The sequence below is a fragment of the Siphateles boraxobius genome, unplaced genomic scaffold (assembly GCF_051911475.1).
Source record: "Siphateles boraxobius isolate OS27281-9 unplaced genomic scaffold, OSU_SipBor_1 1, whole genome shotgun sequence".
Taxonomy (NCBI): Eukaryota; Metazoa; Chordata; class Actinopteri; order Cypriniformes; family Leuciscidae; genus Siphateles; species Siphateles boraxobius.
In genome coordinates this window covers 9459342-9485832 of record NW_027508699.1, presented here as the reverse complement: position 1 = coordinate 9485832, position 26491 = coordinate 9459342, and the positions used below count along the sequence as shown (strand labels likewise).

At 41.8% G+C, this 26491-nt stretch overlaps 1 protein-coding gene across 1 annotated transcript in view; it reads right to left on the bottom strand.

Moving 5' to 3' along the window:
* Positions 1 to 26491, bottom strand: part of st6galnac3 (ST6 (alpha-N-acetyl-neuraminyl-2,3-beta-galactosyl-1,3)-N-acetylgalactosaminide alpha-2,6-sialyltransferase 3) — a 127442-nt gene that overhangs the window by 51232 nt on the left and 49719 nt on the right. Inside the window, exon 2 of the mRNA XM_077200979.1 lies at positions 15331 to 15525. Coding sequence (XP_077057094.1) covers positions 15331 to 15525 — 195 coding nt within the window. The remainder of the gene's footprint in view (positions 1 to 15330; positions 15526 to 26491) is intronic.

The following is a 26491-nucleotide window of genomic DNA, read 5'->3' as shown; positions in this document are numbered from 1 at the left end:
ATTGGAATTCATTAACATACACGCATTTAAATATAAAATCTGATGTTTACAAAGCGTTGGCAAATCCGTAGGAGAGTTTTCGGGACGGTCCATTTTACGCACAAATTACTCCAAATTTACGAGTTTCACGAATGAGGCACACAAATACGTTTTTGACGCTCTTTAATGTGGCGTAGCGCCTCAGTTTAGGCGAAGCGGATAGTCCTCTTTGCTACTAGTTATAACACAAAATAACGTGAATGAACATCGAAAGGAACATTCAATGAAACTGTACTTGTGTAAATGTATTGTGTCCTATACTCGTGTTTACACCTACAGTATAAAGTGTTTCAGCTGCTGAAAGATGTCAATAAACATGCTTGTAAACAATGTCACGTAATGTTACATTTACTGACCATAAACTGTACAGTTAGCTAGAAAAAATAAAGAGATCTAAATCTAGTAAAAAAAAATCTAAAAAGGAGCATTTTGCTAAATATATGCATTTTATTACATATTTATTACTTCTTAACTTAACCTGTTGTCTTCATTATTTAATGTATGTTTGAATAAATATGTCATAAAAACGTCCTGGTTGCGTATGCAACCCACCGTTCCCTGAAGGAGGGAACGGAGGACGTAGTCGACGGTCGACTGAATTGGGAGATCGCTAGAGAGCCTGTCTTCTTCGAGTACTATTGAACGAGCCAATGTAATTGGCGTGCGTGATTCGCATCACACACTCCGCCCCCGCGGCGCGGGTATAAATACGGAAGTGGATGCACGCACTAGTTGCTTTTCGCTGAGGAGCCGAGAGTAACCCGGGGTCAGCGGTGGTCCAGCGGTAGTGGCAAGGGGACTACGTCCTCCGTTCCCTCCTTCAGGGAACGGTGGGTTGCATACGCAACCAGGACGTTCCCTTTCAGTCGAGAACGTCAGACGTAGTCGACGGTCGACTGAATTGGGATCACCCATTGAACACGCCACTAACGCTGCCACCTTCCAGTGCCTAAACCAAAGCCTCCTGATGCCCCCGCAAACTTAAGGCGGGGAAGGACAGGGCTTAGGCCAGGGAAGTCACTGCTGTTCCTACAGGACCACTGGGAAAGCGTTCCCCGTACGTTGGAAGGAAGGGACGCTGCGGAAGCCACATCCAACCCAGAGGGAGGTAATGTGGAGAATACACATATGAACTGGGCGGAAACCGGGCAGTCTAACATATGGAATGTCACTGGGGTGGCTCCAGCCTAAGACGGGGGGAGACACACCGGACAGTGACGGCAGAGAGACTCTGCCGAGGGAAGACACGGGCTCACCGCAGGGAGCCGTATCGTGGAAGAATACACATATGGGGTCACCGAAGGGACCGCAACATATGGACCCAGCCTAACACAGGTTCCACACTGCTTACGAGTGGTAGGCCTAACACCAGACGTTCCGCACGTCCAACGTCGGAGGGGTGTGGAGGAACTCAACAGGGTTCAATTTTAAGGGAACTCAACTGGAGTAAAAAGGCGCACATATCCAGTCCATAGGAGGGGAATGGCGCAGCAAGCCGACACTTGAACCGGGCTCACGGTGAAACTGGCTTCATGAGAAGGGAGCCCACGTGAGGCAGCGGTTCAACTAGGTGTCGTCCAGCCCCCAACTCTAGAATCTGTTTTAGCAAAGCATATCGTCAACGCCCAGGCGGAGCACTTTACACTCATCATAGAGGAGCTCAACACCTAAGTGGACATGTTGCATCTCGGATCTTTGCCGAAATGAAGGCAAGCACTAAGTGCAACTTTGCATGGAAACAGCCTTCCCTCTCTGCTGAATTCCAACAGATATTTGAAGAGCTGGTCTGAGGTCTATGACTTGCATTCTGTACACGTCCAAGCGAACGGACAGAGAAGCCAGGGCTGGATCTGCCTCCTCCAGTGCAGCGCTTGCAGGCTCACCACCTGCTCCTATTACGGGAGAGGTAGGAACCTTGGGCACAATCCGAGCCGGGGTCTCAGCTTGTGAGAGTTAGCCGGCCCAGACTCCAGGCACAATACGTTGACCGAAAGCGAGCAAGTCCCTACCCTCTAGTAGAGACCACGCGAGCAGGAGAACTGATATAACAGAATTTTTAACTCACTGCCTGCAGTGGCTCAGGGGCGGTCTCTGCAGTGCAGTCGCACCAGGGACAAGGCCCAAGAGGATAAAGAGGGACACAAGGATTTACAAGACCTTGCTCCTCAGGAACCTGACGATCAGAACGTGCTTCTGCATACTTCTGCAACACGATGAGCGTCGTTTAAACACCGAGGCAACATCATTTTGAGGGTGAAGGAAAAAAGTCTACTGAAACCCATTTTGCAGGAAAGAGAGCACTGAAGTGATCGAAAGCTTTCAGGATCTCCTCTGCAGAGAAGACGCACTCAACGACTAGGTTCCACTTCTAAAGGCGTAAGCACCTACCCAATTCTAGGGGGTGCTCGCAGAAGTGATGGTAACTATCACATGTTCTTGTGATAGCCACCTGAACCTCCGCGTTCAGATGTAAGACCGCCCGGAATCTCCGGGGGAAGAACGCGTGTGCCATCGTGCCCCGTCCCCGAAAGAGTTTTCAGGGGAAGTCAGGAAGGCTGTTGAAGGGAACCAGGTCTAGTTGGGCCAATACGGGGCAACTATGAAGACCTGTTCCTCTCCTGACTTGGCACGTAGGTGCAAGCGACGGGCGCAAAAGACAGGAGCATTGCTCAACACAACATGTGAAGATCACTGGGCTTCAGGAGCATTTTCTGCTCAGCACTTGGGTGTGACAAGTTCACTGAGCTTCAGGAGCATTCCTGCTCAACACCTGAGTGTGATAAACTCACCGAGCTTCAGGAGCATTTCTGCTCAACACTTGAGTGCGAAGAACTTCACTGAGCGACAGGAGCATTTCTGCTCAGCACTTGAGTGTGACAAGTTCACTGAGGTTCAGGAGCATTACTGCTCAACACCTGAGTGTGATAAACTCACTGAGCTGCAGGAGCATTTCTGCTCAACACTTGAGTGCGAAGAACTTCACTGAGCACCAGGAGCATTTCTGCTCAGCACTGCGTGTGACGAATTCACTGAGCTACCTGTGATGAACTCACAGAGCTATAGGAGCATTGCTGCTCAACACCTGAGTGCGATGAACCTCACTGAGTTTCAGGAGCAATTCTGCTCAACATGAAGAGTGATGATTTCACTGACTTGAGCAGGCGCAAGGCGACCATGAGTCGCAGTCACTTTTAGAAGGCTCACTGGGGTTAAACGCATTTCTGCGGGCCCCTGGGGCAGCTGAGACCCAGTGTTTGTCCAAGGGTAGTCCGCTCGGTTTACCCAAACACTGGCGGAAAAATAAAACCGGGGGGGGCAACTGAGCGGTCCCAGAATGGTCATGACCCAGCCGGACCCAGGGGATGGAGTCTCCACTTGCTCTGGCTATAACTGTCGTGAGGCTCGATGGCGGCACGATTGAGTAAGCGGGAGGAGTGGAACAAGGCGCCCTCAGAAGCGTCTGACTCCAAGGAGGAGGTGACGGGTGAGTTTGTGACATGCAGGGGAAGCTTGCGCAACGGTCGCAATGTCTAACAACTCGAGGCACGAATGCCCGTGTAGTCGGGGGTCGCCCAGGCCCCCGTTAAAACACGCCCTTTGTACATGGCCCCTCTGTTGAAGAGGGTTTGGCAGCAGACCGGGATGAACTATAGTCACACAGGGTGAGCTGCTCTGCCACGGTCACCTCGGGACTCGATCGTGAAGCTAGCGCTGAAGCGGTCACATATGGAGGGAGCCAAAGGCTGCGACTACCATATACCCCAGGAGCCTCTGAAAGTTCTTTCAGTGGGACCCTTTCTCACTTCAACACCAGCTGAACACATTCTCATTGGAGAGACATGTTGGACCGAGTACCTCTCCAAAACTAGAAAAGAGATACTCAGCCCGTGGGCGAGATTACTCTCTTCCAGTTGACCTGAAGACCCAACGGGCTCTGGAGCACTCGAGGGGAAGGACACTGTACTGATACTCCACCCTTAGACGCAACACACAGGATGGCCTGCGGTGCGGGAGGTAGAGATCTGAAGCACATGAGTGCGAAGAACTTCACTGAGCGACAGGAGCATTTCTGCTCAGCACTTGAGTGTGACAAGTTCACTGAGGTTCAGGAGCATTACTGCTCAACACCTGAGTGTGATAAACTCACTGAGCTGCAGGAGCATTTCTGCTCAACACTTGAGTGCGAAGAACTTCACTGAGCACCAGGAGCATTTCTGCTCAGCACTGCGTGTGACGAATTCACTGAGCTACCTGTGATGAACTCACAGAGCTATAGGAGCATTGCTGCTCAACACCTGAGTGCGATGAACCTCACTGAGTTTCAGGAGCAATTCTGCTCAACATGAAGAGTGATGATTTCACTGACTTGAGCAGGCGCAAGGGGACCATGAGTCGCAGTCACTTTAAGAAGGCTCACTGGGGTTAAACGCATTTCTGCGGGCCCCTGGGGCAGCTGAGACCCAGTGTTTGTCCAAGGGTAGTCCGCTCGGTTTACCCAAACACTGGCGGAAAAATAAAACCGGGGGGGCAACTGAGCGGCCCCAGTTCTTTCAGTGGGACCCTTTCTCACTTCAACACCAGCTGAACACATTCTCATTGGAGAGACATGTTGGACCGAGTACCTCTCCAAAACTAGAAAAGAGATACTCAGCCCGTGGGCGAGATTACTCTCTTCCAGTTGACCTGAAGACCCAACGGGCTCTGGAGCACTCGAGGGGAAGGACACTGTACTGATACTCCACCCTTAGACGCAACACACAGGATGGCCTGCGGTGCGGGAGGTAGAGATCTGAAGCACATGTCTTTCAGGTCAAAGCTGCAGACCAATCTTGCGCCAAGATGGTCACGACCCACCACCTAGTAGCACGAAGAACGAGTTTACAACTGGCCTTCGTACCGGCTGGAGGAGCCGCTATATCAAATCCTTCGCCAGCAGGATAAGATAAGCACGCACAAGTCAGGAGCACTGCTCAACACTCGGTGTGATGAATATCACTGAATTTTCAGGAGCACGTCTGCTCAACACCTAATGTGATGACTATCACTGACTTGAGCGGGGTAGCCGAGCCTGAGGTGGGGCAGCCAAGAAGAGAGAGTGGTGTTAGTGTGCTGTGCAACACTTACCTGTCTCCACAAGCGGCAGGGGGCGCGTGAGAAGGCGGATGACCGGGTCCTCGAACGCACCAAGCTGCCTGCTGGCGACCAAGGGGGAGCTGAGGGGTGTAAGGCTATACAGGGTCACACCCGCCAGACTGGCCCTCTTGGGACCCAGGAACAGATGAAATTGCTCTCTCTTTGAAGTGTGGGTACCGCTTGCTCCGCTTTTTTTTTTTTTTTTTAGGGAGCCAGCGGCGGAACAGACACACACACAAACAAAAGGCTCCACCCGGCCCTCACCCGGGGGGAGGGAGTGATCGTGCCACTCCAAGAGCATCTCCTCCATTCCTGGGCGGCCCGCTCCGGAATGCTTTCGCTGTCGCTTGCCACCTGGCTTGGCAGCGCCTGGAGCGGACTGGGCGTCTCTACTGCGGCCGGCTCCATGCTAAGGCCTGGGTCGAGGCTGCTGCGGCGGGCCAGCAGGAGCGGCAGCCGGGGAACGCCCACGGCGACGAGCAGGCGGAGGACCTGCCACCGGCGGCGGGTGGAGGCAACAGCTGGCCACCGGGGCAGGATGTGCCGGATGACCTCCGTCTGCGCTTGAGCGGCAGAGAACTGTTGGATGCAGTTCTCCACCGCGTCGCCGACCAGCCCAACCTGGGAAATTGGGGAGACCAGGAACCGAACCAGGTCCGCATCCACCATACCAACCAGGCTGAGCCAACGAAAGCGCTACTGGACCACGAAGGTGGACATCGCCAGACCGATCACGCACGCTACGACACCCGCACCCCGGAGGGTGAGGTCGGATGCAGTGCGGTGCTCACCTATGAGCGCACGGTCTGGATTACCCTCGTGCATGCCATGGGTGCCCTAGCCTGCAGCAACGCCATGGCATGCAAGAGGAAGCGGCTTGTCCACAGGCTTTGTAAGCCCTGCCCGTCGGAACGGACAAAACCTCACAGGCCCTAGGGGGGAGACGAGGATCCCCCCAAAAGGTAGCGGCCGCCGGACACAGGTGCACCTGTGTCGACAGACCGCTCCAATGGAGGGAGGGACACCTCGCAACCCTTCACCGTTCCTCCATCAAGGGTACTGAGGGGGAAAAGCTATTCAGGCAGTTTCTGGCAGAGAAAGATGCTGTTCACCACCTGATAAGCTCTCCATGCATTTCGGGAAAGAAAGGCACTGGGGCGGCGAGCTGAGAACCAGCGCGGCCCGCCCCAAGATACCAAACTCCAGATTCCAACCGAGACTGAACGGGACACGGTGGAGGTTCCACTCGAGGCCGGCAGCCTCGGCGGCCCGTTTCAGCATAGCTGATAATTCTGGATCCGGCTCGGGCAACATTGAACTCCCGGAGGGAGACAATGCAGCCGAGTCATCATCTCTAGAAGTCAGCTCACCCTCCGATGCTGCAATCGGCGTCCTGTCCTCCAGGGGAGCCCCGAGTGAAATCGCTGGCCCACCCATTACAGATGGACCAGCAGACAACACAGGAGGCTCCAGTGGTTGCAGTGGAAGGGAGGAGTGAGGAGCCCACAGGGAATGGTTACCGGGCGGGACATCCAACACTATCCTCCGGTCACCCATCCCACACAGCACCCGAGGGTGGGGCATGGTAATGGGGACTCGCTCTCCGCGAACGAAGGCGAGTCTCGCCCTCAACACTGCGACAGTCATGTTCCCACAGTGAAACATGAGCTGTCCACAAAAGCTGTCTCAGCGTGCTGTAAGCCCAAACACGTGACACAACAGTTGTGACCATCAGAGAGAGACAGGGAACGACCGCACCCAGAAACGCACGGGCGGAATGACATCTTGAAAAAGACGCAAACGCAACCCGTGTTGCTCTTTCAGAAAAAAGGACCGTCACCAGTGCCGGAGCACACAGGGGAATGACCGCGGCAACACTGAACAGAGAACTGAAACAGTGAAGCACTCACTTTTCCGCCCTCTAACCAGCCATCAACACACACAAACATTTAGAAATTTGTTGCTGTTAAAACAGCAGTTGAGAGCTCAAAGCTCGCGATCACCGCTGCACTCGCGCTGTAGAACACCAGCACTGGGAGAGTCTTCCTGAAGAACACCGACACACTCGCTCGTTGTAGACAACAGCACTCTTAGAGACATCAAACGATCGGCTCCGAAGCGAAAGGCAACTAGTGCGTGCATCCACTTCCGTATTTATACCCGCGCCGCGGGGGCGGAGTGTGTGATGCGAATCACGCACGCCAATTACATTGGCTCGTTCAATAGTACTCGAAGAAGACAGGCTCTCTAGCGATCTCCCAATTCAGTCGACCGTCGACTACGTCTGACGTTCTCGACTGAAAGGGAACTCGTTTTTATTGCAGACACCATTTATTTCAACAATGCTTTGAAGTAGAAACATAATTATATGTAATTAAAAAGTTGATGTGAAACTACAAACAATTCAAATTCCATTTTGGAGTGTTGATTAGTAAATTAATTTGATTATTAGGTGTTCAAGCACGAAGTGCTGAAAACCTATTGTAATGGCTATTTGAAAAAAAGAAATCCCTTAAAACGCATCGTGCAGCCCAAACCGTAAGGCCTAGAGACTTGAAACTCGGCCAGATGGTAGGCCACAATTTTGGGGAGAACCTATCAGAGTATGACCTCGATTGGCCCATAGGTGGCGCTACAGCAACCAAAAGTACTAAATTGCTCATAACTCATAGGTCCTAGCCCCAGGCTTTGTACACCACTGTAATCCTTGGCTCAAGACGGACAATATTTATATCTCCGATTTCGATTTAAGCAAAAAAAAAAACGTTATGTCGGATTTTGTCCAAAACCTACTTTTGCGAACTAGTCCCTGGTTTTCGCCCGATCGGAACCAAACCAGTCTAGGCCTATTCTCTGGACACTCTAGATCAATAATTATTGAAATTTTGCAATTGGGTGGCTGTAACAGGGTCATTTAGAAAAACTCATAGACCGTTGGTCCTAGCCCCAGGCTTTTTACACCACTGTAATCCTTGGCTCAAGACGGACAACATGTATATCTCAGATTTCGATTTAAGCAACAAAAAAAAAAGTTATGTCGGATTTTGTCCAAAACCTAGGGAGTTGAGTCTTTTAAGCTTAACTGCCTCAACTGCCTTAACTGCTTGAACGCCGATAAATGCTGCTTGCAGCTTTAATTATTATTATTATTATCGGTTTCAGCATCACTGATTTTAATTTTTACTCTTTCCCTGCCAGTGTTTTAAAGTTGCCAGTCATCAGCAGCAATATGTCCCCCAGAATATTTTATTGTATGAATATGTAAACAGTGAATATATACTGTTGAAATGTTTGGTGATCACGTTAGGATATTTGTGTGTAAGCAACTTCTATCTGTCCCCTACTGTATAGCAGTGAAAACATGGATTGCCTTCAATGGTCAATGGTGGGAAAAGTGTTCCAGTTAAACCAAACCTAAATGATGATGTCCAAAGAGTAAAATCAGAAATCATAAAGAGTATTAAAGGGACAGTCACCCAAAAATAAAGATTTAACAACATAAAGGTGATTAAATTGTGACAATTTTGATATCCTTTTAGAACCATAGGAATTTAAACAATGGCTAAATATCATCTTAAAAAATGTGCTCTCCTCCAGTTGATGTCAGAAGGTCCGATTTAACTTAAGCCAAGAATTGTTTAATAAGCCAACAGACAGACAAGGTCTGTCAGACAATCATGATCAAAGTTTAATGTAGCAAAGAATTAAAAGATAAATATAAAAAGAAACTATTGGCACATCAAACACGGGTGAAATATAAATACCTCCTTAAACAGTCTGCTTCAATAAGTATTAAAACAGACACATTTGGCACATTTTTTAATTTCACAGCCATTTCATAAAGCTTTGAAATTGTGAAGTGGAAAGCTTTGAAAAATTTAAATGCAGCATTAATGAAATCCTGTTTTTTTTGCCAATATCCAGAATATCTTATTGCTGAAATATTACAGGAAGTAAAAAGTATAACATTAAATAATGAAAGTGGAATTTGAGTTGAGGGTTGCACACTTAATATGAAATTCTAACCTAGTGCTAGACGAATACTACAGCAGATGCCTTGATTTCAATGAATAATGATAGGAGTGCTGGAACAAACTTACCCACCCAAGCTATTTCACTGTATGGCAGAAGTTCAGAGCAAAGTATTGACAAGAACATCAGCAGGAAAATGAGAAGCATTCATCTCGCTTTGAGCTGACAGACAGACACTGATCTGACAGGTAAGCCTGCTCCACTGTGAATGTGAGACGTCTGACTACAACGCCCACACTCCATCATATCAGACCAGAACATACAGCCGGTTTCTAAGTTCTAATTATGAGTACCAAAAAATTCAAGGATAAGGATGCAAGAATTATAGCAAAGGAACGTGTCGGTGAAGGAATCCCCTGAATGTGTATTTTTGATGTGTCTGGTGGGGTGCCAGTTTTTTAAATGTAAAAAAAAGGGGGACTACAGTAGTACAAAAAGTACTAAAGTACTAAAAGATCAAGAAATGTTTTTAGCTTCACTATCTCTACCTACATTTATAAGGGGGCAAATAATTGTAAACAATGCAGATTTATTTTACAGCCATCTTTGATCATATTTACCAAGGGGACAAATAATTCTGACCAGCACTGTATGTATATAGAACACCTGACAAGAGATCAGAGACCATTCCTCATACAGAATCTCTCCAGATCCTTCAGATTCCAAGATCCATGTTGGTGCTTCTTCTCTTCAGTTCAGCCCACTCATTTTCTACAGGGTTTAGGTCTGGGGACTGGAATGGCTATGTTTGTTTTTGGATCACTGTCCTGTTGGAAGATCCAAACATGGCCCGTTATAATATTTCTAACACAGGCTGTCAGCTTTTGATTTTTTATCTGTTGGTATTTGATCGGATCCATGATGCCATGTGTCTGAACAAGATGTTCAGGAACTCTGGCAGAAAAGTAGGCCCACAGCATTAAAGATACAACAGAGTATTTCATTTTACACATGGGGTACTATTTGTAAAAACCCTGTATGAACCAAACCCATATTAAGTGTTTGCTGCCAAAAAGCCTTTTTTTTGTTTTGTTTCATCAGTCCATTTGTCCAGTGTTGGGGAAAGTTACTTTGAAAAGTAATGCAGTATAAAAATTGCTTTGCTCTCTAAAAAAGTAACTAATTGTATTGCTTAGTTATTTTTTATGAAAAGTAATGCATTACGTAACTTTTGCGTTGCTTTTTCTCACCTGGGCTGGGCTTGCTTGTTTGTTTTTAAAACACAAAAAAAGTTTTTTTTTGGCAAATGTAAAGGTCCTTTCACACCAAAAATTAAATGAATAAGCCTCAGGCTGAAGGACATCCAAATTAACAAACCTCTGTGCTCCCATTCTGGATAGAAGAAGAATGGGATGTTTTTAATTAAAATCTAAAGTCATTTTTGCTTATTAGTATGGTTGAATTGGATCATTGAAGGTCGGCAGCCAAGACATTGTGAAGGGATAGTTCATCCACAAATGAAAACTCTGGCATCACTTTCTCATCCTCAAGTTGTTACAAACCTGTATGAATTTTTTTTTCTTTTTCTGTTGAACACAAAAGTTAATTTTTTAAAGAATGTTGGTAATCAAACAGTCGACGGCAGCCACTGACTTCCATTGTAGGACATAAAATATTATGGAAGTCAATGGGGTCCATCAACTGTTTGATTACCAACATTCTTTAAAGGTGGGGTATGTGATTCTCTTTTTTGTCCATTTTTTCAAAATAACTTGAAATCCTATTCCTAACCCACTTACAGCCACTGAGTTAAAAGCACTGAAATGAAAATTAAGCAATTTAATCATCTGTGGAACGGGCAGGACTCGAAAAACTCTAGCCAATCATTTCCAAGACCACCTAGAATCATTGGACAGTAAGTTCGTCAATCAAACGGTTGTGCCACACACCCCTCCCCCCCAGCACGCGTGACCCCCTTCGTGCGCATACTCTAAGCTCGTGACGCATGTGCATCTCGTCAGTAAAGCCGGTTCCATGATTAGTAGTAAATCGCCATTACAATCTCTCGTGCATCTGAGTTTTCGCTCGCGTCCATGTTATTCGAATGGGTGGCGTCGGGGCCAGCGTTGGAGGAAAGAAGGTAGGACCATTTGAATTGTGTATTTTCAAAATCTGCCGGTCATTTTCCAAATCACATACCCCACCTTTAAAACATCATCTTTCGTGTTCAACAGAAGAAAAAAACTCATAGGTTTGGAACGACACAAGGGTGAGTAAGTGATGACAGAGTTTTCCTTTTAGGGTGGACAATCCCTTTAATAAAGAGAGATTAAATACATAAAGTATTTTAGTAACATTTTGTTTTTTTTGCAAATTTAAAAGTAATGCGTTACTTTACTAGTTAATTAAAAAGTAATCTGATTACTTAAAGGGGTGGTAAAACGCATTTTTTCGAAGGCTTGATTGTGTTTGTGGGGTGCACTGTAACATAAATTTTTAAAAAATTGCATTATTTTTCATATATTTTACCTTTATTTTCCACTGCTCTTCCCCTCCTTGTAAAAACGGTCTGATGGTTTCCGGGTTCTATGAAGCCAGTCCCTCAAAACTACGCAATGGGCTCAGATTGGTTAGCTTGGCCCAGTGTGTTGTGATTCCCTAACCGACTAGTGCTCGTCTCCCGGAAACGTCACGCCCCTTGCCTTTACAGTACTTTGTGCTTTGGTGTATTATAAACAATGGCGTCAATAAAATCAATCGGACCCGGGGAAACGTTAGTGTAGATGATCGAACAGAACCTGTTCAAGAACGGCTGTTAAACGACGTTTCAGAAAGGTTTGTTTTTCATTGTTGTTGTTCTCTCATTACTTTTTAGATACGCTGTTATTTAATTGTACTAATATAGAATTACAAAAAAATAAGCTTCATAAACAAGAATTTAATATAATCGTTCTAACAAATTATACTACAGTCCTCGAAGGGATTTTTTTGAGTAAAGACTGCGGATCTATAGTGATCGTTTCTGACTGTATGCCATCGTTACATTTGTATTTTTAGAACGATTGTAGACAAATATCTGTCGACAGAACTATTAACCCAAAACGAACACCAAACATCGGCTGCCAAATCAAACACAGAACCATGTTTAGCATCCCTAAACATGAAAGCTCTAATCAAAGAATAATTTACACTAATTCCAAGTTCGCTGTTGAGATTAATTTTTTTTTTGTAATGTTAGGTGTTTGTCGGATAACGTTAAGTATGAATGAGCATTTAACAAACCAGCAGAGCCAAACAGCGTTGTCATTTGTTTACTTCCTTGCTACAACGTACAATTAACAATACGAACTATTACAGGAAAACGAAAAATAAATCATACTTACAGGTTGTGGCTCGTAAAGAAAAGCTTCTGTTCTTAAAGTTGGAACTGCTTCATTTTCAGGACAAGCCATTGTGCGAATCATGCATTGAGCTCGCGAAGATTGTGAAAGCTTTCCTCTGTGTGCAGCACAGAGAGCGAGACTTGGGTCATAATTATGAGGGAACGAGTTAAAAATAAATGTTAACCATTGATCCCTACTCCCTCGTCCCTAGGAAGGCTGAACAAAGCGGACCTGCAATCCGGATGAAAATAACAGCAGCGTTTCAATGGCATTGCGTCAACTCATCTCCAAAACAATATGGCCCCGCCCCGCTTATTAAGTATTCTCGGTGGAGGGGTTTATGTAAATAATGGGATATGCTGACGTCAGCAAACCCGGAGGAATGTCGTGTAGTCCAAAACCGATCGTTTGCTGTAGTTCTTAGAAATTGAATTTTTTAAAAGCAAATATCTCCCTTTGCTTTGAACTTTGAGCGCTGTAACTTTGCATATGTTGTTTATGCTCAAACAGTAACATTACACACTAGCTAAAGTTAGAAAAGTCAAATCGTGTTTTACAACCCCTTTAACAATAGATAACACTTTACAATAGGGTCTCATTGGTTATTATTACACGGCTCTGTGGAATACCTGATTCTGATTGGTCAATAGCGCCATCCAGCGGTATGTTATTTCCAGATAACAACCTCTCAAACCAGATAACACAGGCTCATCCGGGTTACTAAAGTCAGCCGTGCTATAGACTTGCTAAGAACAGTTTTTCTTTATGAAAGTTTTGCATTTGGAGAGCAAATAAAATATTTAAACTCAGTCAAATCAATATTTTGTGTACAGTTATTTAATTATGCCATCTAGTATCGAGGACTCTCTCTTGTTTCATACAAATGCAGCTGTTGCCATTTTGTGACTATTGTTTTGTACACTGTTGGATTATAAATTACAAACAGGTACGATTTTAAAACAGTTCTGAAATCAATATATCTTATCCCTATAATTATTTATGTGGCACCATTTTAACCGGTTGATGGAAAAGTATTCTTAAAATGCATTGTAAAAATCAGAATAATTAATAATAAATAATTATTCACTGTAAAGTGCCCACGATAACAATACAGTGCATGTTCATATATAGTATTACCATATATCGACACGTCTAATACATGTGTATATATGTACATATAAATATGTACATACAAACACATTATAAAACACACATTACACACACACAAAAAGACAGACAGAGCGAATTGTTCACTGCACCAGTAACAATAAAAAAAGTTGATGTGACCCTTTAAAAACCATCAACATTCAGAAGTTTTCAAGATTATTATTTCAATGAGGAGTTCTTTTCAAGAGAAAATTAAGTTTTGTTTAGAGCAGTCAAGGATAAAAAAAAAAAAAACATTCTATAATAAAGTCCATTTCACTCAAATTTTATTCACTGAAGCATTTCAAAATTGCCTTGTAGCAATCTGTGGTGAAATCACTGATGTTTTCTGTGAAATTACAGTGGTGTAGATTTCAAGCAGCTTTAGTTATTAATAATATTTTCATTCTGGTTTTCTATGGTCTAAAACAAACAGTTTTTTTGGTGTGGAGAGTTTTGTGACTTGTGAAAGAACTCAATTAGTTGGAGGTTAGAGAGGCTGCTCAGTAACTAAAAGATCTTTCATTCAGGCATGTTGTAGCAGAACTTTGTAACCTTGACAAAAGTATTCAAACACAGCATTAGTATTAGGAACTTCTCTGCCCCTGTTTTTTGTGCATAAAGCAGTACAAAAGCACAAACAACTAAATAATTCCAACCCTCCTGACGCATTTCATCTATACTAAATTGCTTTCAAAAAGCTGGATGCTTTTAAGAGACCAGACTGGAACAATAAATTCAATTTATTAACTTTTCCTCTAATTTCTTTAGTATTTTTTTTGTTCTTTTGTAAGTAGGAGAACAACCCTGCCTCTCTCAGCGCTAATTGTGGCAATAAATCACCTGAGCAGTTGAAACTACATGAACTTGGCAGTTATGAGTCACAGCCTCATCTGTGCGTGGGGAAAACTCTTCAATGACCTTGAATATGGGATAGATGACTTGGCAAAACTTCACTTCTGCAGATTCTTTCATCATCCACAGATCCTTGAAAACATCCTGAGGCAGAATAGACTAAAAATATTGTTAACATCCTCATAAATATTTACGCAAGTACTAGAATTCAGTCTTAACAATAAATTCATTAGCACTGAAAATATATATTTTTGGAAATATTAAGTGGAAAAGGGCTTTAAGAGTATTTTAATCACCACCTATGAAAACTCTGAGCATAACCTGCTAGTAATTTACAAAGTATATTGAGAATTATATGACTGACCATAGTGCAATTAAATTAAATATTTATGTGAAGAACCACAATGTTATTTTTTTAATCAACCTTCCAACTTTTTAAAACAAAGTGACGGTCATTGCAACACAACAAAATGAAATTCAAATTTCCACATTTGATTGCTTCAAGGCAACCAGAATCGCACAAAGCAATGTAGATGTGTTTCTTTCTACTTTAATAAACTGTTTTAGTAAATGTTACTTGCCGTTTCAAATTAAATTTACAAGTTATTTCTGAGTGAAAATTGTTTCAAATCTAATTTTATTTTTCAGTGCAGTTGAATTGATGAAATAAGTGAAATGTACAGTATGTTTATGCAGCTTTGACTGCAAGTCAAGCCAGTTTGTACCATTTGAAATATAATGCAGCACAAAAGTATAAAACAAGGATAAATCACTAAATATTTTAAGTGTGCTCTTGTCTCACCTCCTGGTTGGGGACGCTGAGGTAGCCACGGTGGGGTTTGAAGGCTTTATGCGGTGGCCGAGAGAACATCCAGTTTCTACTGAAGCTCTGACCGAAAACAGGCTGCAGCAGGAAGTAGGGTTTCTCTGAGTAATTAATCACCACCAAAAACAGAGACACCACCACAATCAGACTGGTCACTATCACTGTCTTCTTCTGTGAGGAGGGAAAGAAGAACAGAAAACATCATCATTTAGCTTTTCTGATTCATGGACAAAATGAAGCAATGAAACATTCAGGCAAATTAGTCATAGTCACAGTCAAAAAGTATTTGTTTGTCTTTTTGAAAAGAGGTGCTTAACCATCAAAAGAATCTTAAGAGGTAAAATTAAATAGATAGTTGTTTATGATCTTTTTTTTTTTTAATTAGAAATGGCATTTTTGATAAATTGCAATCTGGGTTCAGAGCACATCACAGCACAGAGTCAGCCCTTCTTGAGGTGTGTCACAACCTGTTGCTGGTTGATGAATTAGGAAAGTGTGCAATTCTACTTCTTTTTTATCTTACTGATGCATTTGACACCATAGTTAATGCAATTTTGATGGTAATTCATGACAATGGGCAGGAATTTAAGGAACTTCTTGATTGGTTTCCCTCCTATTTTAATGTAATAACTTTCTCTGTAGAATTGACCCTTCGCTAAGCCCCGCCCTCCCTAGTTACTGTTGCTACGCCTGTCAAGCTTTCGTGTCTGGCACGTCTATTACAGTGTGTATGCACCGGTGTCAGACATTCCCAATGAGATAATTAGTAATTTTTGGCGAACATGTGAAATATCTGAGAGAGCAAGACAAAGGGGACTGCAGTGTGCATTCGAGTGATATATCCACGAAATAATATGCAACCAATTAGCGAATAATTTCATTCAAATTGAAGCTAAAGCCTATAGTCCCAGCGCAAGCAGCCGCCGCCTCATACGCTGACCATTCAAATGGGAAACACACAGCTATTTTCGTGCACAGCAGGGTAAGTGAAATGTGAAAATAATCTAATAATTATATATCAAACAGTTTATCCATACATTTTGTGGAATAACAATAACACCGGGAGAGCCGCGATCAGATTGGGTTAAAGTTACTCAGTCAGGGGTAACGTTAGTAGGCCGTCAATTAACGAAATGCTGAAATATATTTTAAAGTATGTCAGTGAGCCTCCGTCTTGTCTTCAATCGTCTTATTTTACGTTAAAATATATGCATTATGAACAAAGAACAGTCATTATTTCCAACTTCCAAGCAATATGTGTTTTTGTTAATCCTGTGGACATGTAGTTGTGAATGTGGTCTCCCACACTGCTGATCCACACACATCATTTCTCCTCTTGGCTTTTAGATTTTCGGGAAGGAAAAAAATTCCACTCCACCGTCCAAACTTTTAGGATACCGGGTATCAGATTAGCACAATCCATACGCACAACGCTTCGGCATGTTTCACTCGCTCGAAAGCTTGCCAGACCTCCCGCGCCTAGTTACGGTTGCTAAGACACGATTGGCCAGTTGCGGTTTTCGGGCGTGGCTTAGCGAAGGGTCAATTGGGAAATGGTTTCCTATACCCCTGAATCTATTACTTGGTGTTCCAGAAGGCCATATGTTGGAACCAGTTTATTTTCTTTATACAGGTGCTGGTCATATAATTAGAATATCATCAAAAAGTTATTTTATTTCAGTAATTCCATTCAAAAAGTGAAATTTGGATATTATATTCATTCATTACACACTGACTGATATACTGTATTTCAAGTGTTCATTCCTTTTAATTTTGATGATTATAACTGGCAACTAATGAAAACCCCCCCAAAAAATCAGTATCTCAGAAAATTTGAATATTGTGAAAAAATTCAATATTAAAGACACCTGGTGTCACACTCTAATCAGCTAATTAAGTCAAAACACCTGCAAAGGCCTTTAAATGGTCTCTCAGTCTAGTTCTGTAGGCTACACAATCATGGGGAGGACTGCTGACTTGACAGACAGCTGTACAAAAGACGACCATTGACATCTTGCACAAGGAGGGCAAGACACAAAAGGTCATTGCTAAAGAGGCTGGCTGTTCACAGAGCTCTGTGTCCAAGCACATTAATAGAGAGGTGAAGGGAAGGAAAATATGTGGTAGAAAAAAAAGTGTACAAGCAAAAGGGATAACCGCACCCTGGAGAGGAAACAAAACCCATTCAAAAATGTGGGGGAGATTCACAAAGAGTGGACTGCAGCTGGAGTCAGTGCTTCAAGAACCACCACACACAGACGTATGCAAGACATGGGTTTCAGCTGTCGCATTCCTTGTGTCAAACCACTCTTGAACAAGACACAGCGTCAGAAGCGTCTCGCCTGGGCTAAAGACAAAAAGGACCGGACTTCAGCCGGACTTCGGAGTGGTCCAAAGTTATGTTCTCTAATGAAAGTAAATTTTGCATTTCCTTTGGAAATCAAGGTCCCAGAGACTGGAGGAAGAGAGGAGAGGCACATGATCCACGTTGCTTGAAGTCCAGTGTAAAGTTTCCACAGTCAGTGATGGTTTGAGGTGCCGTGTCATCTGCTGGTGTTGGTCCACTGTGTTTTTTGAGGTCCAAGGTCAATGCAGCCGTCTACCAGGAAGTTTTAGAGCACTTCATGCTTCCTGCTGCTGACCAACTTTATGGAGATGCAGATTTCATTTTCCAACAGGACTTGGCACCTGCGCACAGTGCCAAAGCTACCAGTACCTGGTTTAAGGACAATGGTATCCCTGTTCTTAATTGGCCAGCAAACTCACCTGACCTTAACCCTATAGAAAATCTATGGTGTATTGTGAAGAGGAAAATGCGATACGCCAGACCCAACAATGCAGAAGAGCTGAAGGCCACTATCAGAGCAACCTGGGCTCTCATAACACCTGAGCAGTGCCAGAGACTGATCGACTCCATGCCACGCCGCATTGCTGCAGTAATTCAGGCAAAAGGAACCCCAACTATGTATTGAGTGCTGTACATGCTCATACTTTTCATGTTCATACTTTTCATGTTCATACTTTTCAGTTGCTCAACATTTCTAAAAATCCTTTTTTTGTATTGGTCTTAAGTAATATTCAAATTTTCGGAGATACTGAATTAGGGATTTTCATTAGTTGTCAGTTTTAATCATCACAATTAAATGAAATAAACATTTGAAATATATCAGTCTGTGTGTAATGAATGAATATAATATCCAAATGTCACTTTTTGAATGGAATTACTGAAATAAATCAACTTTTCGATGATATTCTAATTATATGACCAGCACCATATGCTTCCATTCGCTCACATTTGTCCAAAACACAATAAATCCTACCATCTTTAGGCTGATGATATTCATCTTTATCTCCCTCTAAATCTATGGTATAAATATGTTACTGTTTTAATGAAATAAAAAAAACAAATCTTTTGAGACGAAATGTTGGTTGGTATATGATGGGATACATGTTCCATAAATTAAAGACAAATAATGATAGGGTTAAAAGGTGCAATGCATAGTCAAAGTTTAACTGTTTAGTTAGAAGTCATGAGGTAAAAGGGCTGCATGCAAAATGTAGGATAAATCTAAATATTATGTTTTTGGTCATATAAATTAAATACTGTATCAATTAATATCAGATTATTCTAATAAAAATATAAAGTTTTATTATATTAACTGTTGAATATATCATCGAAACGTTCAATACCTCAGAGGTGTGAAAGAATGTATTTAAAACAACCTATTTATCATGCTCATTTATTTATATGTCAGATAATATTTTATACAACCATACAACGAAACAAGTGAAATGATAAATAATAAACCAATAATATCTTAATAGAACAAAGCTCTTATTTCTTAGTGTATGTCCTAATGGTCTAAGCAGTGCAAAAATTCAACCCTTGCAAACAGAAGTCAGAAGTACTGCAGAAATCTTTCTGTATTCCTTAAAGAGGATTAAACTTGACAAACTAAAGCTCTTTTCTCTGTTTTGCACTCGACTGATCACAGAAGACAATTCAAGCCAATGAATTGTTCAGTTTTTGCCCATTAAAACAGAATATTCTCCTCCTTCACATTTATCTGATATGACACATTCTCCACAGAGTATTCAAAAGTCAGAAAGCTCTTAAAATTTGACTTTTTACATTCTCTGTTCTCTTTTCACAGTGAAAGATGGAGAACTTTCAAAGCTGTCTCTGCGCAATGATGTGCCCGCGGACATAATGCATATGGGAAATGTTTAAAACTCTGAGAAAAATTACTCAAAACATGCCTATCTCGATTAGACTGAATGCATACAGTTTCTTGACAAGTACTTGGAATATTATGGACATTCCTATGCTAGACATGACATATTATGTGATATAAACAGGATTGAATCCTTTCTCTTCGAAATAACACTGTCTAAACATCTTATACAATAAAAGTTTTAGCAATTCAACTTTTAAGAATCCTATGAGGTAAAAGCGAAATGACATTTGAACGTTTAATTAGCAACATTTTGAGTGCAAAAAAGGTCCATTGTCTATTGTCAATAGACTGTAGTTCATACTAGTTCAAATACTTCATACATCACTACAATAGTGTAGCGATGTATGAAGCGCAGCTCACAAGTCCATTTCAAACCAAAGAAACCTGACAACGTTGAGAATTTTCATTACCAACTGAACCCGATCACCAAGCAAAATGCATGGTGAAATCTTTCATGGACAACTCAAGATACAGTGGATTCCTACTGAAATGAATAGGTTTTCCAAGAGAAAATACACCAAACAACACTAGATACGACTGCATCTTTAAATAGGATTAAAATGATTTAATTATTGGTTTAAGTGCTTATCTTTGCATCATGCCTCAAGCAACTTGTGTGTAAAGCAATGAAACGGATGCATCTCCATGCAATAGGGACATATAAAAGCAAAAGCCCCTTCTTTCACTGCTAAGGTGTGGATGTCTATGTTCTTTGATGTAGTTTGATGGCCCCGAAATCTGCCATCTAGAATAGAATCGTGTCTGGAATAATAAGGTGGCTGTCAGCAAAACTTTCTGAGCCAGTGGGGCTCAAATCTGGCACATCAAACATCTCAGGGAGGGTGATTGGGTTTGCACTTCACAGGAAGACATCAAACATGAAAAGTTGATTTTAAAAAATGACCATTTAAAGCTCAGACTAAAAAAATGGCATTGCATAGATTGCTTGAATGTTACATCATTATCAATGGTCTCACATTAATGTTGTGTCATTGAGATGAACAGTAAAGATTCAAAAGGAAAGAATGCACCTTGGATAGAATCTAAATGTGTGTGTGTGAATTTTTTTTTTTGGTACAGGGTTTCTCACAAAAGTTTTTTGAAATTATAAAAGAACACCATTTTAAAAACACTTTCTAATATCCCTGCACCTTGCATAGAACTAGATTTTTGCATTTATATGTATTTGATTTGATTTGGTTTTGACAATCATCCAAGTCATAGAGCAAAACCGATGTACCTCCTAAAGCACTTCAATACTCAATCAACAGAGAGAGAGATGAAAAAAAAACATTTGCTTGACCACTCATCTCATCTGTTCTCATGGCAAGGGGGAATAAAAGGAAAATATCCCTCCACCTTGATTTGAATCTGTGGCCACAAATCTTGGCAAAGTGATGTGTCAGATTCGGGAAAAGGCTTATGAAGGGAGTAAGTCAAAGAACTTCCATCAGCAACAGCATATGACTCATCTCATCGTTGTACTATCCATCAGGATAATCATTGCACAGGCCTTGTGTTCTGCACAATTTCGCCCATTTCGGTGGAGAGGAATTATTCAAAAGCAGGGACAAACAGAAAGAGATGAGAGAGAGAGAGTGAGTGAGAGAGAGAGAGAGAGAGAGAGAGAGAGAGAGAGAGAGAGAGAGAGAGAGAGAGAGAGAGAGAGAGAGAGAGAGAGAGAGAGAGAGAGAGAGAGAGAGAGAGAGAGAGAGAGAGAGAGAGAGAGAGAGAGAGAGAGAGAGAGAGAGAGAGAGAGAGAGAGAGAGAGAGATAATAACATCGCCATCATAGGACTATTATGATACTCAAAATAAAAGGGATCAATATGATCCAATTATGGACAACTGAGTGATCATTAATAGAAAAAATCCTGAATGCTACCAATGCTACCATTTGGGAGCTATTACAGACATTAGTTATACAAGAGGAGACGAATATAGTGGTGAAGTGGTAAACTAGATTTTCATGTTTTCTGAAGAAAATGTGAGTGGTGACAAAGTAAAAATATGATTGAGAGGCTATGTGGTTGCCAGGATATTGTGGGCAGCTGCTCCTGCTTTATTAAGTGGTTGCTAAGCTGTTAAGAGTTTTTTTTTGTAGCTATGGCATTCTTGGTTTATGCTAGGGCATTCATATTTGGTTACTAATATATTTTTCACATTGCAGGCCCTCGTACTTGTACGAGGGCTTGCAATGTGGTTACAAGGTTATTCTGAGTGACTGCTGTGATGTTTTGAGTGTTTTATCACATTGCTATATGACTGCTAGTGTGTTGTGGGTGATTAGTGAGTAGCTATGCAGTTGCTAAGGTGTTGCTATGCTGTTATTAATGTGTTGTGGGTGGTTGCTATGGTGTTGCTATGCATTTGTTATGGGGATCTGGGTGATTTTTAGGACATTGGTATGCAGTTCTTAAGGTGTTATATGCACATTGCAATGTGGTTGTTAGGTGTACTGGGCTGTTGTTGTTTTGTGTAGTTTCTTAGTACATTGCTTGTGGTTCCTAAGGTGTTCTGAGTGGTTGCTATAGCATTTCTATGCGAGTGTAAAGTGTTTTGCATAAGACTTTAGCACAATGCTTGTTGTTGCTAAGCTGTTCTGAGTGGTTGCTGTGGTATTGATATGCAGTTATCAAGGAGTTCTAGGTGGTTGCTATGGTGTTGCTATGCAGTTGTTTACGGTTTTGGGTGGTTTCTAGGACATTGGTATCCAGTTCTGACAGTGTTATATGCACATTGCATTATGGTTGTTAGGTGTAATGGGCTGTTGTTTCGCGTAGTTTCTTAGCACATTGCTTGTGGTTGTTAGGATATTATGGGTGGTTGCTATGGCATTGCTATGCAGTTGTTGAGGGGTTATGACTGGTTTTTAGGATATTGGTATGCAGTTCTTACGGTGTTCTATGCACATTGCAATGTGATTGTTAGATGTACTGAGCTGGTGTTGTTTTGCATAGTTCCTTAGCACATTGCTAAGAAACTATGCAAACATTTCTGGGTAGTTTATAGGGCTTTACTATTCAGTTATTAAGTCACTTTGAGAGGTTGCTATGGTGTTTTGTTGTTGTAGTTGTTAAGGTGTTCTAAGTAGTTGCCAGATTGTTTCCATGCAGTATCTATGCAGCTTTATTGCTATGTGTTTGCAACGTCTATTGAGCTGTTGCTATGGTATTGCCATTCAGCTGTTACGCCACCTTCACACTGGCAGTTGAAATCAGTTCCGATATGGCTCCGAAACGACCGTAAGTCATTAATTTCCTATGGAGATTCACAGACCGCATGCGAATGGGTATGAAACGCGTCCGAACGAGTGCGGTGCGAAGAAAATCGTGTCTGTTGGTCATCCGGATGCGTTAAAAAAATTGAACTCTTGCGAAAGGCCACGGACGGTTCCTATCCAACAATACCAGCGGAAGTTAGCGTTGCTATGGTACTGATAAACAAACCTGAATTAATTTCTTAGTTTCTGCATGTTTCAAGTCTTGAAACAGGTTTGTGTTGCCTAACTTTGATGGCATGTATCTTCAGCACAGTTTGCAGTGCAGGCTGCAATATTAATATTACATGTTTTGTCTCGAAACGCATATTTGACATTGAGTTGACAGTATAGGATTATCTTGAGTTAGATGCAGATTTACTACGTGAAATTTATGTTTATTAACAAGAACAGCCATTTTTGTACTACTCGCTTCCGACGCTTTTCAACGGTGTAGTACGACGTCCGCTGGGGGCGTATTGCGTATTACGCAGCTGATTTCAACTGCCAGTGTGAAGGCGGCGTTAACGTCTACTAGGTTGTTGCAAGGACATTGCTATGCAGTTACTGTGAGGTTTGTAGTTGTAAAGTTGTTCTAAGTGTTTGCTAGTGCCATTGCTTATAAATAACCAAATTATTCAAATGAACGATTCAATGACTCACTCATAAATATGTCACTTGTTTCATAACTGGATAAATGTTTAAACAAATCTCTTGACTGAATGATTCAATGACAAATGTATTATTTTAGCAGCCACTTGTCGCCACCTAATTGTGTAACAATGTAGTCAATACAACTGTTATTTGAAGCTCCACGATAAAAGGTGTATTGCTCCATCTTGATAATTTCCACAGATATCAGGTATTATATCTGAACTTAGACTTTTATCCCAGTACTTCTGTGATAATATGAATTTTTTTAATACTGAAATAACGTAGCTGTGTGGTTGAAAAGACTGTTTGTGTAGTGGTTTCATACATGACAACTGCTTTCTCTGGATCAGCAGCAGCGCCAACTCAGATTTGATTGTTCCGGTGTGATTTTGTCAAAGGTTTATAGACACAGGTGAATCGTTGTCATTTAGGAATGAGATCAAGTGGGTGAGATCATTTACATGAAATGTTGACCTATAGAAGAAGTATGAATACACCCTGAAAGAAATAATTCCTTAGTTCGAGGGATATCCAAATCATCCAAGTATGAAGAGGCACCATAAAATTCAATGTTCCTCTACAGGGCTGGACTCTCGGTTGGATATATTCTGTTTCTTTTTATGAAGCTTCTTTACGACTGGGTCTGACAGGGAGTTTTACAGTGCTGGAGATTGCAGCTGACACTGTGGCTAACAAAGCTTTCTCTGTGGAACATCTCTCTGCTGAGGGCTATTTCTAGAGCCATGACCAGACTCATTTCACCAAGTATTGATCTCCGTTCACAGACTGAGCACTAGGCGTCACAGCAATCCCATACACTGACTAGAATCATCCTGTCAGCCTGGTAAGTATGTGTGAGAAAGAGAGAGAGCGAGAGCGAGAGAGAGAGAGAGAGAGAGAGAGAGAGAGAGAGAGAGAGAGAGAGAGAGAGAGAAATTAGATTTCTCCCAGATATATGGTGGGAAATTAAACACATCTGGAGGAGCAAACACATAGACGCAATGCTGAGATGCATCCTAATAATGCACGAGAGGAATTCTGACAGGTGCATTTATATTTCTTTTATCGTGTGTTAGAGAAATAGTGAAATATTTATGTATGACAAGTCCAAATCTTTCTAATAAAGCCGCTAAAATGAGAATGAAAGGTGAACTTCAAACACAATTGTTAGAGATGTGAGGAAAATGTGACGAAACAATGTACTACTACAAGCACATTACTGATCAAATTAAAAGCACTGGCTCTAAACTAGTGGTTTATTCATAATTAATTTGGTATATTTACTTATTACTTTGTTTAGGTTCTACACTTTTACAGGTTTGCTCTGCTCATAATTAATAAAAAGTCTAAGCGTTTTGGATGCTTTTTGTATTTTTTATATTATTGTCATTTGCCATATTTATTAATTACTTTTCTTTTAATGTATTCGTGGAATATGCTACATCTGACTAGCAGTTGATTTTAAATTATATTAGCTGCTAGAGTAGGTTCATGGTGTTACATTAGATATCTAGACAAAGATAGAGCACAAGCTTTACACAGAATCTATTTCCAGAACTCTTCACAGTGATAGCAAGAAATGCGATAGCAAGCATGGAAATTACATTTGCAATGCAAAGATGTTTCCCCGGCAAACTGTTTCCACACCCATGGCAGAGTAAACCATTAAAGACCAATTTCAATTATTAATAGATTCTCAAAATATTTAGTGAGTGTTTTTGAACTGTCCTCTCCTCAAGTCCCCATTGTTCTCAAGAATCATTACTAGCCCTCAAAGGAAATGAGACGGCACAACTCACAAACAAAAACTCATCTTCTAATAAAGTGGATTTAATCACGTGACTGCATTACAGAGATTGATCAATACACACTCTCATTTCATTACAAACCCATGAGATTTAATTTCTTCTGGACCACAAAATGAGATGTTAGGGAGGATGTTTATCCTGCTTTTTTATGCAATGAAAGTGAATATTTAGACTTTGAATACAGCGGACAAGAACAACTAAAGTAGGTCTTTAGCCACACCATTACTAACAGGCATCTGCTTTTTACTGCGTTTTGCCTATATGTTGGACAACAATAGATGTCAGAAATAGTAGCCTACACGTACAGTAGGACATTGCAGATACTTACATGGAAAATCGTCACAGTTCAGCCCATATAGACTGCTGTTGTGTTAACTCTGTGAAGAGATTTGAAAAAGTGACCTAAGTATTGAGAAATCTGCCCTGAAATACAGTTGTAAAGCTGTGTACAGTGCAGAAAATCCCCGGTGCTGTACTGACATTGATCAGCAGAGGGAACCCTGCTCTGCCTGTATGTCATGCTTTGCTAACCAGAGAACACAAAGTGTTCAGTTTTTATTTATATCTGAAACAAAAGAGGAGAATATCTATGCCTACTTTTGCTATTTAAGTTAAGTTTGTCATTTTTAGTAAAAGAGTTATGTGGAGTTAGATAAAGTAGTATGCTGAAAATTATTGCAAGATTGTGTTAAAGGACCTCAAAAAACTTAACTTTTCACATTACAAATAATTAAAAACAAACAGCAACACACAGAATCAAACATGAAATGTTTAAAGTAGAAAGACTGAAATAGTTTTTTCTTGTAGAACATACTTAACATGTAACATTTTGTTTGTCTGTCTTCCTTGTCATCTGACCCTGTTTCTAGTTTGTTCCTTTGATTCTTGTTTTCATTAGTCATTCAATTCATTGGTGTTAATTAATGATCTCATTAGTTCCTTTATTTGGTCAATGCATTTATACCCGGCGTTCTCCCTTATTCTCTGTCCGTCTTTGCTTCCACTTGTTTGTTGGTTTTCTCATTGTTCTGTTAGAAAAAGCCTTGCAATTCCTTCTTGCAACCAACACGATACAGTAAGACGGATCAAACTGTAAAATGGACTTAATAGACAGGAAAATAATTCCCTCGAGACTCACACCCATGCGTTTCTCAATCGGACGTGCCTTTTACACCTACC